Source organism: Blastomyces gilchristii (genome assembly GCF_000003855.2).
Source record: "Blastomyces gilchristii SLH14081 genomic scaffold supercont1.40, whole genome shotgun sequence".
Taxonomy (NCBI): Eukaryota; Fungi; Ascomycota; class Eurotiomycetes; order Onygenales; family Ajellomycetaceae; genus Blastomyces; species Blastomyces gilchristii.
Genome location: NW_003101643.1, coordinates 198702 through 213500, shown reverse-complemented (window position 1 = coordinate 213500; position 14799 = coordinate 198702). Strand labels below are relative to the sequence as shown.

The 14799-nt window shown below is 31.0% G+C and overlaps 1 protein-coding gene across 4 annotated transcripts; it reads right to left on the bottom strand.

Moving 5' to 3' along the window:
* Positions 1–9189: 9189 nt before the first annotated feature.
* On the bottom strand, positions 9190–11969 carry BDBG_09380 (the record flags this gene model as incomplete). Of its 4 annotated transcripts, XM_031723981.1 has the most annotated exons (4): positions 11836–11965; positions 11692–11789; positions 10404–11627; positions 9190–10308 (listed from the first exon to the last, which is right to left on the bottom strand). In XM_031723981.1, the coding sequence occupies exons 1-4, from the start codon at positions 11915–11917 to the stop codon at positions 10198–10200; spliced, it is 1515 nt and encodes a 504-aa protein (XP_031581366.1). In that variant the 5' UTR covers positions 11918–11965. The 4 variants fall into 4 exon arrangements, with proteins under 4 accessions (XP_031581366.1, XP_031581368.1, XP_031581367.1 ...); XM_031723980.1 differs by having other exon boundaries at positions 9228–11627; positions 11836–11969; XM_031723979.1 differs by having other exon boundaries at positions 10030–11636; positions 11836–11969.
* Positions 11970–14799: the final 2830 nt, after the last annotated feature.

Genomic DNA, 14799 nt, shown 5'->3' with positions numbered 1-14799 from the left:
TCTTATAATAATTCAGAATTCTTATTATTCTTCTTTTTCAGCTTAATACTGTGATCTACTTCTGAATCTCATAAAAGAAGTAGATTTATAACATTATTATCTTGTCAAAAGACATCTAGATATTCGTGATATTATTAAGAGAGTTTTATAAAAGAATCTATTATTGTAATATAGAATAACTTTTCTAGAACTTTTTTAATATTAATCAGACTGATAGAGTAGATTGTTACATAATTCTACTATTAATGATTTTATCAGTGACTTCTTTTTCAGAGTATTTTATAAGTGTTGATAGAGATCTGTGTAAGATTTATAGTCTTGTGAACATCATCTTTATAAATTCTATCATTGTTAGAAAATATTAAACTTCTGTTTTAAGCATTTAATAAGATATCTTGTTCAGATAATCAGATAAGTTCTAGTATAAGATTATAGTCAAGATTATCAACTTTATATACATAAGTATCTTCACATTAATATTCTCTGATATGTATGTTTAGTTTCATTATATAATAGATGTAAACATCTTTTGAGTCATTAAATTCTGTAAGAAGTCAGGGTTTTGATAAGAGAATACACTGAAGATTATAATATCTTACAACTAAAGATTTAATTATTGCATAGTAGTATAGATTACTATCTATCATAGCTTTCATATTATACATATTATCTATTATAATAGACACAAGAATTGCATTTATTGTCATTTTCTCTTCAAATTATTATTGTCTGATCTCTTCAAGCTTCTGCTTGTAAGTTTGAGCAGAAGTTAATCTTTTCCCTGTTTCATCAGAGTATTCTTATAGTTATTTTTCAAATCTTTCTCTAATATAACATGATTGATACAGACTGCTGATATTAATCTTTTCTTTGAATCAGAGAGTATACAGACTGATCAGTAGTTAAAAGCTATATATTCTAGTTAGTTACAATTAATACACACTTCTTATTAATGTTTATCAATGGCTTCTTCATAAATGATCTCAGAAACTTAGAAGTCTGTTCAGATGATAAAGACTCTTACTTATATATACACATTTATAGACTGACCGTGTAACCGTGTCTGAGATCAGAATCAGAATATTTAATGATTCTATTATCAATTTAATTAATCTCATTACACAGTTTTGAGATTAGATAGTAGTTTCATACTATCTCAGTGAGACTTACTGTTAGACTGGCTGCTGAGACCATGAATTTCATCTTTAATCTCATTTGATCTGATTTCATACATTTCTTGATGTGAATCCCGCTGGGACTAGTCATTAAAAAAACATGTAAAATGACTATATATGAGATCTTAAAATGAAATCATGACTTGAAAAAATTGAGAAAGTGATCTCATTTAATCTCATTTAGTTTCATTCTTAGCATAAAGTTACTATTTTTAGACATGTTAAGGTTTTTTTTAGACTATTTTTAATTTTTTAAAAAGTAACACTTATTGATAACACTTAAATGAGATTTAAAGTTATTTAAAGCAATAAAAATAATTTAAATTGAGAAGTGAAAATCATGATCTCATTTGAAAAATGTGATAAGAGTAGATAGTAAGTCTCACTGAGACAGTATGAGACTACTATCTAATGTTAAAACTGTGTAATGAAATCAGTTACATTGATAATAAGACTATCAAAAAATCTGGTCCTGATGTCAGACACGGTCACACGGTCAGTCTACTTACTGTTTACTCTTATTACATTTTCTAAATAAGACTATAATTTTCACTTCTCAATTTAAATTCTTTTTATTGCTTTAAATGACTTTAAATCTCATTTAAGTATTATCAAAAAGTGTTACTTTTTAAAAAATTAACAATAGTCTAAAAAAACCTTAAAATATCTAAAAATAGTAACTTTATGTTAAGAATGAAATCAAATGAGATCAAATAAGATCACTTTCTTATTTTTTCTAAGTCATGATCTCATTTTAAGATCTGATGAATAGTCACTTTGCATGTTTTTTTAATGATTAGTCTCAGCAGAATTCATCTCAAGAAATGTATTAAATCAGATCAAATGTAATCAAACGTGAAATTTATAATCCCGGCGGTCACTTCAGATATTCAAGTCTACTCAGTTTATAATATCTGCATTATTATTCTTTAATATAGATGTATAAGTGTAACGTCTTCTGCTACTATTCTGTATATTTTTCAACTTAATCAGACAGTTATTCAGTATTCAGAGTTATATATAGAGGTCTTTATAAGTTAGATCTTTATTTACACTTATAAGAGCTTATAAGAGTTTGAAAGTTAGTATCTTCTTAAGCATACTAATCTTTATTCAATTCTCTCAAGATTGATTATCTGCTTCTAGAATTCTGATATTAAAGTCAGAAATAAATGTTGTAAGAGAAGTATTTCTCTATTAAGTACTCTATAATCAATTCAATATCTTCTGCTGTATAGTAGTATCTCTAAACAGAATATTAAGATATCTATTAATGTTATTAGATGTATATAACACTGATTTATATGTCTTTATTTATGAATAAAACTTCTGTTTTATACAATCTTTTAATTGATTATTAATATATTAATCTTGATTAGTTAATGAGCTGATGATATCTTTCTCTACACTTAGTTTTACAAGTATATTCAATCTTTATAATGAATAGAGACTGAGGTCAGAAGTACTAAAATATACAGAAGTTTTTAAATATTTATTCAGTACTTATATATTTATATCTAATTCAGTCAGTGTTGAAATTATCTATACGGAAGTTTCTTATTGACTTAATTATTGAATTTCTTTGTATTAATATTATGGCGGGCTGCGCCGGATCAATCATATAGACTATTCTGTTACACTCCACAGATTCCAACCGTTCCATTCTTGAATGCGTACGCTACACTCCGATTCTCGGCCATTCTCAATCACTGATCCTCAGCCGCTATGAACGCGTATAGATTCTTCCGCCCCGAAGCTCTACTGCATACATCATCATATACATGTTTAAATATTCACTTCAATCACTGATTCTTGCACTTTCTCTTTCTTTTTCTTCTTTAATGTTTTTCTCTTTGTTATATAAGACCTATTAGTATTATATCAATCTATTCAGTGTAGGCCTCTTACACTAGAAAAATGTTCATCATCTTCTTATTAGAAATGATTATTCATGCATTATCTTCTCATTAGAAATAATTACTTATTGAGAGATATCTAAATGTGTAATAACATGTAAGAAAGAGAAACACAGTTAAATGAACACTAAGTTCTCAGATAGAAGCTTACTCATCAGTCACTCTGACTCTGCAATAAGATCTTATAAAGAGAATGTCAGTAAAAGACCTGAGAGTTCTGACACTCAGACATATGAGATATTTATACAATTACACTTCTTCAGATTTCACAGATATCACACATTTGATAAAATAATATAATCATGTCTAACAATAATATGAAACTCTTAAACATAAGTATAGATGTGATATCATAATAACTCTGAGTAATATTGAAATTACAATAACAATAAATAGCTGATATATATATAACTTAACAACTTCAATACAAAGAGATTTAATAATTAACTCATGTAATTTCAACATCTACAGAATTGAATACAAAAGTGCTGAAGAAACACTTAGATGCTCTTATATATTTCAATACTTCTGATCTTACTCTCTACTCTTTATGAAGAATGAAAATGCTCATAAAACTGAGTATAGATAAAGATGTCATTGATTTATTAATCAATCAAGATTGATATATCAATGAATGATTGAAGAATCATATAAAACAGAAGTTTTATTCATGAATGAAAGCATGTAAACTAGTGTTGTGAATATCTGATAATATTATCAAATATCTTGATATTCTGTTTCAAGACACTGTTATGCAACAGAAAGTGTTAGATTGATTACAGAGTATCTGACAGAGAAACACTTCTCTTACAACATTTATCTCTGACTTTGATATCAAGATTCTAGAAGCAGGTGATCAATCTTGAGAGAATTAAATGAAGATTAGTATGCTTAAGAAGATATTAACTTTCAAACTCTTACAGACTCTTATAAGTATAGATAAAGACCAGACTTATAAAGATTTCTGCACACAGCTCTGAACATTGAATAATCATCTTATCAAGCTCAAGAGTATACAGAACAGTGATAGAAGACATTAAACTCACACATCTATGTTGAGAAATAACTCAGTCACTTACACATCTGCACTGAGAAATAACAACAATGATGCAGATGCTATGAACTAAGTAGACTCAAATGTCTATACATAAGCAAGAGTCTTCATCATTTAAACAGGCTTTTAAGTCTCTGAGATCACTTCTGAAGAAGTTGCTGATCAATATCAATAAGAAGTATATATCAACTGTAACTGATCAGAGCACATTGCTTTCAACTGTCAATTAATCTACATATCTTCTTATTCAAAGAATGGATCAGTGCCTGTCTGCATCAATCACATTACATTAGAGAAGGATTCAGAAGATAACTATAAGAATGTCTTAATAAAACAGAGAAAAGATTAGCTTCTGTTCAAATTCATAAACAAAAGCTTGAAGATATCAGATAACAATGATTTGAAGAGAAAATAATAATAAATGCAATTCTTATATCTACTGTGATTGATAACATATATAATATGAAAGTCATGATAGACAGCAGTCTATGCTACTGTGCAATGATAAAATCCTCAGTCATAAGATATTATAATCTTCAGTATATCTCTTTATCAAAAGTCTGACTTCTTACAGAATTTGATGATTCAAAAGATGTTTGTATCTGTTTCATGATGAAACTAAATTTAGATGTGAAAGAACATCAATATAAAGATGTCTACACATATGAAGTTAATAATCTTAATTATAATCTTATGTTAGAACTTGTCTGACTATCTGAATAAGACATCTTATTGAATACTTGAAACAGAAGCTTGATATTCTCTAACAATGATAGAATTCACAAAGATGATATTCACAAGACTATGAATCTTACACAGATCTCTGTCAATGCTTATAAAATACTCTGAAAAAGAAGTTATCATTAAAACTGCTGACAGAGTTATTAACAAGATCACTAACAGTAGAATCATGTATCAATCTATTTCATCAGTCTGGTCAATATCAAAAAGACCTTAGAAAAGTTATCTCATACTACAATAACAGATTCTCACATAAAACTCTCTCAATAATATCATGAATATCTAGATGTCTTTTAATAAGATAATATTATGAATATACCTTCTTTACAAGGCTCAGGAGTGAATCACAGTATCAAGTTAGAAAAGAAGAATAATAAGAACTCTGAGTCACTGTAAGACCTTCTTTATAATATGTCTTAAGATGAACTTCTTCTTCTTTGAAAGACACTCAATGATCTGTTGAATAAGAAATTTATATATATTAGCAACTCTTTCACTGCAGCTTCTATTCTCTTTGTAAGAAGTCAGATGAAGAACTCTGATTCTGTGTGAACTACTGAGATCTGAACAGATTGATAAAGAAAGATTGTTATCTCTTATCTCTCATCAATGAAATTCTAGCATGTATTAAGTGAGCTTAATAATTTACAAAGCTAGATGTCATTACTGCATTTCGTAAGATTCATATTACTGAAGAAGATAAATGACTTACAGTATTCTGAACATGTTATAATCTCTTTGAATGAATAGTCACACTCTTTGAACTAGCTAATACTCTTAGTATATTTCAGAAGTATATTAACTGAGCACTCTGAGATTTTCTTAATAAGTTTATATCTACTTATCTAGATGACATTCTCATCTTCACTGATGAATTTAGAAAAGAGTATTAAGAGCATGTATAAAGAGTATTACAATGACTATAAGAAGCAGAATGATTAATTGATATTGACAAGTGTGATTTCAAAGTTAAGAGTACTAAATACTTAGTTGAGTAAACATAGAAGCTGGTAAGAGAATTTGAATGAATTCTGAGAAGATCTCTGTCATTCTTGAATGAGAAGCTTCATATACTGTAAAAGATATATAAAGCTTCATTGAATTCACTAATTTCTATCAGTGATTTATATAAAACTTCTCAGATATTACAAGATCACTTACAGAACTCACTAAGAAAGACTCAGTATTTCAATGATCAGTAGACACTGAAGCTGCATTTATACAGATAAAGAAGATATTCATTAATATCTCTCTGCTAATAATATTCAATTCTGATTATAAAATAGTTATTGAAGCTGATTTCTCTGACTATATAATAGAAGAAGTAATATTGTAATATGATAATAAAGATATTCTATAATTATGTGTCTTCATGTCTAAGAAACTGAGTCTCATTAAATGCAATTATGAAATCTATGATAAGAAACTTCTCATAATTATACACTGTTTAGAAGAATGAGACTCTGAACTTCAAAGTATCTCTGAATTTAAGATAATCATAGATTATAAGAATCTTAAATACTTTATAATTACTTATAAACTCACTGAATAACAGATACAATGATCTGAGTTCTTAAGCAGCTTTCATTTTATAATACACTACTATTCTGACAGTCAGAACTCAATAGCAGATGCTCTCTTATAACAAGAGCAAGATATGTCTTTCAATGTAACAGACATCTGTTGAATGAACTGAGAACATCAGCTTCTAGATTCAAAGATATTAGTTAATCAAGATGAAATAACTCATAACACTATACATACTTCTCTGATTAGAACACCTTCTCTTCAAACTGACACTGATACTGATATTAATATCTTGACTTCTTCTGAATCTATACTAGATAAATTATGATATATAACAGCTCAAACTAATAAACTTTATCAAGTGCTTATTAAAGCAGTATATTAAGAAGCACTCTGATTCTCCTCAGAACTATGTATAAGAACTGACATCTCAGAATGTTCAATTAATGATAATAACACTCTATAATTTTATAAATGACACTGAGTCTCTCACTCTGAACTCTTACACACTCAGATAATGTAAGAGATGCATAATTTATATATAACTGATTATTCAGACTGTGAATAACTGTATAGAATAATCTCTCAAGAATTCTACTAATCTGAGATATTAAATAGTATCAGACACTTTGTCTGAAACTGTAATCATTATTCTTTCATCATCTTGTGAAAGAATCATAGAAAAGGTCTGCTAAAATCACTTAATATTCTCAATAGAATCTGATAAGATGTGATAATTGACTTCACTATTAATCTCTCTAAGAGTAAGAATTATAGAAATATTCTGATTATTATGAATTGATTGAGTAAAGATATAATATTGAAATCTTGTAATAAAATAAATACTGAACAAGTCACTGAAGCTTTTCTACAGAGCTTATTCTATCAGATGTATAAATTACTGAGATCTATAGTATTAGATCAGAGCTGTCAATTCATAAGTACTCTCTGAACAAGAATCTGTCAAGTTCTCAAGATTATATATTATCTGTTAACTGTCTATTACTCTGAGACTGATAATGTATCAGAATGAATAATTCAGACTATGAAGAATTATCTTCATAAGTTCTGTAATCACTTATAAGATAATTGATATAATCTTCTTCTACACACAGAGATTACTATCAATGATTAAGATACTGTTTTAATAGATATAAGTCTGTTCTTTCTCATATACAGATATCATATAAAAGTACTGAATCTTCTAAAAACTACACATTTCACACTGAATCTCTGCAGTCTGATTCAGATTATTAATAATATAGTAATAAAACTCTGAGATACTTATAATTAAGTAGAAGCCTTCATGATGAGTACTAAACAGAATTAAGAAGATTAAATTAATATTTATCAAGACTTCACTGAATAATATAAGATAGAAGATCTGATATGATTGAATCTTAAGAATATACAGATCACATATTTATCTTGTATACTGAATTACTATTATATCAAGTATAAAGTGATAGAAGTTCTAGATAGTTATAACTATCATCTTAATATATCATCAGAAATTCATAATGTCTTTCATACAAGCTTACTCTGTCATACTGTCACTGACTCATTCTCTTCTCAACTGACTTCTGACTAACAGCTGCCAGATATCATAGAAGAAGATAATAAGCTTGAGTGAGAAATTAAGAATATTCTCAATAAGAGACTCTGTAACTGCAGCTGATAATATCTTGTGAAATGAGTCAGATATGATTACTTAATCTGAACTCTGAGTTCTGTATTATCTGAAACAGTGACTCTTAACTGATGAGAACTACTTCTGAAAAGAAGGAATTAATGTGACAGGCTGTGTCTGATCAATTATATAGACTATTCTGTTACACTTCACAGATTTCAACTGTTTTATTCTTGAATATGTATGCTACACTCTGATTCTCAGTCATTCTTGATCATCAATTCTCAGTCACTACAAATGTGTATAGATTCTTTCACTCTGAAGCTTCACTATATATGTCACTATATACATGTATAAATATTCACTTCAATTGCAGATTCTTGCACTTCCTCTTTCTTTTTCTTCTTTAATGTTTTTCTCTTTGTTATATAAGACCTATCAATATTATACCAATCTATTCAGCGTAGACCTCTTATAAATATTGTTAATTTGCATGTATATCAGCTATCTATTATTATTATAATTTTACCATTACTCAGAGCTACTGTAGTACTATATCTATACTTATATTTAAGAGTTCTCTTAAATTATTAATAGATATAGCTATATTATTCATCAGATGTATAATATCTGCAGAATCAGAAGAAGTGTAATTATATAAATATTTTATATATTTAAAGTATCAGAACTCTTGAGTCTTTCACTGATATTCTCTTTATAAGATCTTTATTACAGAGTCAGAATAACTGATAAGTAAGCTTCTACTTAAAGACTTAGTATCTACTTAACTAATTATTCATTTCTCTATTTCTTGTATATTATTATACATTTAAATATCTTCTTAATAAATAATTGTTTCTAATGAGAAGATAATGAATATTTTCCAAGTATAAAAAATCTACACTGAATAGATCAGTATTAAAATATAGATCTTATATAATAAAAGTAAAAAGTATTAGAGAAGAAAAATAAAAGAGAAAGTATGAAAATTAATAATTAGAGCAAATATTTATACATATACAAAATAAAGCTTTAAAGTAGAAGAATAGAAACTCTGTGAGTTCTTCAGTTGAGAATCAGTGACTGAGAATCATAACTTTCAGCAGAAATCTATAAAGTGTAATAAAATAGTCTTATAATCAGACACAGTCACACAGCTTATTATAAAAATAAATGTAGTAAAAGAATTCTTCTATTCAGAGTGAACACATTCAATACTTACACAGGTGTTTTTAAACAAAAGTAAAAAAAATAAAAATAATGTAATTCTTTGTAAAAACGTGCTATCCGGGCTATAACCTGTGGAATGGTTAATCTGTTGTATTCGTGTGAGAAGAGCTAGCTATATATATATTACATATGAGATCACGTGTAGGCGGAGCGTTCGCTATGGCAACGCAACTGGGGCGGACGCTACACATATAACTTCTCACAAGCTTTACACCTTCCACAATAACTACGACATCAAAACCGCCTGTTACTCCGATATTCTGATCAAATGCTTCATTATGCAACGGCCGGCCACCCAAATTACAAAGAGTAAAATCCCACAAAGTACTATAGTTGGGCAGAGGACTACAAGGTGGCAGAACAGACGAGATCACAGAGCAGAGAGAGAAAGGACGGCGTTTACAGTACACAGCCAAAGAAACTTGTGGAATTCTAGTGAAGGATGCTGGCGCTGTGTGAGCTGTTTTTGGTAGGTTCCCCAACACAAAGGAAAAAATATAAACCGCAGCCCGAAAGCCCTATGATGAAACTTTGGCATTCGCCCTCTTGGCGCAGGGCCTCCTTGGATATTTCCAACGAGCATCCCGCTTTTTGGCCCGCGATCGAAAGCGTGGCATCGTTTCGTGAATACGATGAAAAGGAGCGATCACATGACTCCGCTAGCCAAGAGAAGCATGTATCCAATATCTGCCCAGGCACGCAGGCATGATGTGGGATGTGGCCCCCACCTGGCTGCGATTGGACTGGTGTGAATGGGCGAAAACTTTTTATCATTACTGGTGGTGCGCAGCGTCATAATAGGCTATCATCGGATGTGCTGCCCCGCAGTCTAACAACCAGCTTATGAGTTTACGGAAAGATATTCTGGATTTAGTTGACATAACACATGTAGAATAATCCAAATGATAATAATTAAGTCTTGTCTTAACCACCTATGTTGATGCACGCTATTTCTGCCTCCTTGGTCGCTTCAATGCCTGCTGCGTCTGTTGGGTGAAGGAAGTATTGGGTGTAACTTCTGCTGAGCCTACAAAGCTAGCTTGACTTGGTTGGCTGTCATCCTCATCTAAAAATGACGGGGCGTTTGATCGAGAGAGTCCAAGTCCTGGCTGTGAAAGGTCAAAACTTACTCCACGAGGGATCTCATCAATGGCAGACCGGATCCTTTTCAGGTGGTCTGGCATCCATATATCATAAACATTCTTAGTAAACGTGTATGCACTCCACTTATCCTTTCCCTCCTCGCTGGTAAAGTCAAATGTTTTGATTGGGTGACGGTAGAAAGATGTCTTGTCCCCTTCGATGACTGCATAGTGGCCGTACATTCTCACTGTCCTGTGGTCGTGCGAGATCGAGAACGCCAAGATCTCGCGATTGGCCTCCTCTTCGCGTCCCACAAGTTTAAACAGCTCAACGACGCCCCTCACAGAGAGGGTCATGCTGTGTGCGTTCTGTCGATCAGCGATGTCGAGGGCGGCGGTACCCTTGACCTCGCTGGTCAGGAAAGGAAAGTACATATAGAAGGTGGCTAGGAAGTAAGAGCTGTAGGTATCCGGGTCATAGCCGAGGAAAGGCTCGAACGTCTTTAGTTGGTCTTCTGTGAACGCAGAACGGCCGAACCCGACCGCATAATCGGGCTGAGGACGTGGTCCACAGAAAGCAATGGAGGAGCTCCACTGTTCATTGACGCTTTCAACCAAGTGTTTAAGGGTCTTGGCTCCGTCAACTGCGAGAGATTCTGCCGAAGGCACAATTACTCGAGATATATCCTGGATAACTCTTGACTCATTCTTTCCTTGTAGCCTTTGACAAAATTCATCAAATGTATCATCCCGAAAGAGCGTGTGTTTGGGAACAGGTTGATCCCTTTCCAGCAACTCCTTACAAATCCCCTTGCTCCTATCTGTTATTCCTAAATCCGACTTGCGCATGAAGCTGCCTTTAGTAGCGAGAACGGTTTCATAAGTAGCGCTTCTGTACTTGGCACTCTTTCCGTCTCTTGACTCTTGATCAGTAGGAGTGTTGGAGCCTGTAACAAGACTTGAATTTGAGTTCTTGCGGCGAAGAGAAGCCGTTGATTTTTTCTTTGCAAGAAGGTGGCTCATATTTTCAATCTGTCCAGGTTGTGCTTCAAAATATTCTATAGGCCAGCGATCGTTCTTGCACCAATATCCGATCAGGTCAACCTTCTTCCAGTTGGCAATATCACGCTGCTCTTCTACAAAAGGATATTCAATGGCTAAGCTCGTAGACGAGCGGGGTCGCTTTGGGGAGGAGCGCGCTTGATCTTCACAGGGCCGTTTATCATTCGGTTTTGTATTCTGTTCTCGGTTGTGGATGCGGGTGGGAGAGTCCTGCAATATCTCCGTCACATCGATATCATATCACTCAGTCATACAGCCGAAGAAGTGCACATACAGTTGTAAGGGCTTTTTTATTGCTTAGCCGCACGCTCCTGCGGTAGTACTTCGGTTGCTGTTTCTGTGGTTCTCTCTTAACTCGCTTAGCTTGTTTCCCTATAACAAGTCAGCCTAGAATACAGTAAAATAATCTGGATATTACCTTTGGCTTCGGGTGCCAGGCGTTTTCTGGCGACTATCGGCGTTTGACACTCGATACTGGGCATCATTTGATGACGAGCCATTATGAAGATGGGAAATGGTTATTTCTAGCAAGAGAAGCGTTGCTGCGGAAGGCTAGCTGAGGGGAGAGCAGCTACAATAACTGACGTGTCTTCAGCATACTGGAACCCCAGAACTAGGGATATTGTGAGTCACCTTTCCTAGTCGTCTCGGGCGAGTTAACCTGATTAGGGGTAGCATGTGAAAACCGCAAAAGCTATTTTGGGCTTGCCCAACTTTCAGGAGTGAGAACTTTGGGTCGGCGGGTGATAACCCTCTCTCTGTGGGATGGTTAATCTGTTGTATTCGTGTGGGAAGAGCTAGCTATATTTATATTACATATGAGATCACGTGTAGGCGGAGCGATCGCTATGCAACGCCACTGGGGCGGACGCTGCTACAGCCCCCCTCGCATTGCAATGCAAGATCTCAATGCCATAAAAAGGATCAAACACCTCTTGCAAATCTAGCTATGTCATTCTCAAATCCATTCATATCATGCTATTCACATTGAGTTTGAATATTTCATCCCTCTTCATCTATAAAATCTAGTAAATCAAGAAATTAATGAAATGAAATTATATTCAAGAGTTTAGTCAATTCATCTACTACTATTTTCTCAGTTAAAATGTAATCAGTCAAGAATATACTGTTATTCAACTAACTCTAAGTGTAATAAAATCAGATATTAATATACTTACTTTTTATAGTGATTACAGGCACTGCTGCACTGTAGTAAGATTAATTACTTTCTTATTATTTATTTTAATTAATAAAGAGTCTTTCACTTTAATAAAGCTCAGATTTATTATCATACTTCTTAATTATATTACTTTATATACAGCTTCACTTAATATTATATATTCAGTCTTATTAAAGTTTAAGAATATACAGAGTTACTTACTTAATTATTATGAAATCAGTGTAATTTTTAATCTAAAGATGTAATCAGATTAGACTGACTGTGTTATCATATCTGAGATCAGAACTAGATTTTTTAATAGTTTTATTATCAATTCAACTGATCTCATTACACAGTTTTAACATTAGATAGTAGTTTCATACTGTCTCAGTGAGACTTACTGTCTACTCTTATCACATTTTTCAAATAAAATCATGATTTTTACTTCTCAATTTAAATTATTTTTATTGCTTTAAATGACTTTAAATCTCATTTGAGTGTTATCAAAAAGTGTTACTTTTTAAAAAATTAAAAATAGTCTAAAAAAAACCTTAAAATTTCTAAAAATAGTAACTTTATACTAAGAATGAAACTAAATGAAATTAAATAGAACTACTTTCTCATTTTTTTCAAGTCATGATTTCATTTTAAGATCTTATATATAGTCACTTTACATGTTTTTTTAATAACTAGTCTCAGTTAGACTGACCGTGTGACCGTGTCTGAGACCAGAACCAGATTTTTTGATAGTCTTATTACCAATTCGACTGATTCCATTACACAGTTTTAACATTAGATAGTAGTCTCATACTGTCTCAGTGAGACTTACTGTCTACTCTTGTCACATTTTTCAAATGAGACCATGATTTTCACTTCTCAATTTAAATTATTTTTATTGCTTTAAATGACTTTAAATCTCATTTGAGTGTTACCAAAAAGTGTTACTTTTTAAAAAATTAAAAATAGTCTAAAAAAAACCTTAAAATGTCTAAAAATAGTAACTTTATGCTAAGAATGAGACTAAATGAGACTAAATAAGACCACTTTCTCAATTTTTTCAAGTCATGATTCCATTTTAAGATCTGATATATAGTCACTTTACATGTTTTTTTTGATAGCCAGTCTCAGTGAGATTCATGCCAAGAAATGTATGGGACCAGATCAAATGAGATCAAATGTGAAATTCTGGATCTCGGCGCCAGTCTAGTCTCAGTGAGATTTATGCCAAGAAATGTATAAGACCAGATTAAATGAAATTAAATGTGAAATTCATGATCTCAGCGGTCAGTCTAAATCAGATATAGATTTTAAATTATTTTTTAATAAATTAATTTAATTGAAATTTATATACTTATATGATATATATATTTTATTAAGAAATTCATTCTCAGATTCTTCAGTATTATTCTTTATATAGAATATATTAATCTTATATATTTCTTTTAAATATTAAATAATATGTAATAGAGTCTTTTATATTTTAAAGATAAAAGCAGTGTTTCTCTATATTAGTAGAGATATTATACAGATAATATTTAACTACAGCTTAATAGCTAAGTATTACAGATATTTAATATTATATTGAAATTATTACTTTGTAAAACTACTTTCTTTTTCAGAAATAAAGAAGTTATCTAAACATAAATTCTTATCTATAAGTATATATATAATAGTTATATTATTTAAATAAAAATCTTCTATTAATTAATTAATATAATATTAAAGTATTGTTTTAATTCTACTCTTTATATATTTTAATTTTATATCTAGATATGTGATGAGCTATGTCTGATTATAAGACTATTTTATTACACTTTATAGATTTCTATTCTTCTATCTAAAAGTCTTAATGCTCAGTCACTGATTCTCAGCTGAAAAACTTACAGAGTTTCTATTCTTCTACTCTGAAACTTCTATTCTTTTACTCTGAAGTTTCATCTTATATATGTATAAATATTTAGACTGGCTGATAAGACTATAAATTTCACATTTAGTTTTATTTAATCTAATTTCATACATTTCTTAGTGTGAGTCCTTATCAGAATTAAGCATTAAAAAAATCTGAAAATGAATTATTTCTGAGAAAAATAATGTGAAAAATGATCAGATTTAATATAAGAACAGTGAAATAAGAGTAATTTCTCAGAATAGACTGTGAAAGATAATCATTCTTTCAAAATCAGAATAAGACTGAAACTGAAGATTAAATTCAGTCTCATTCAG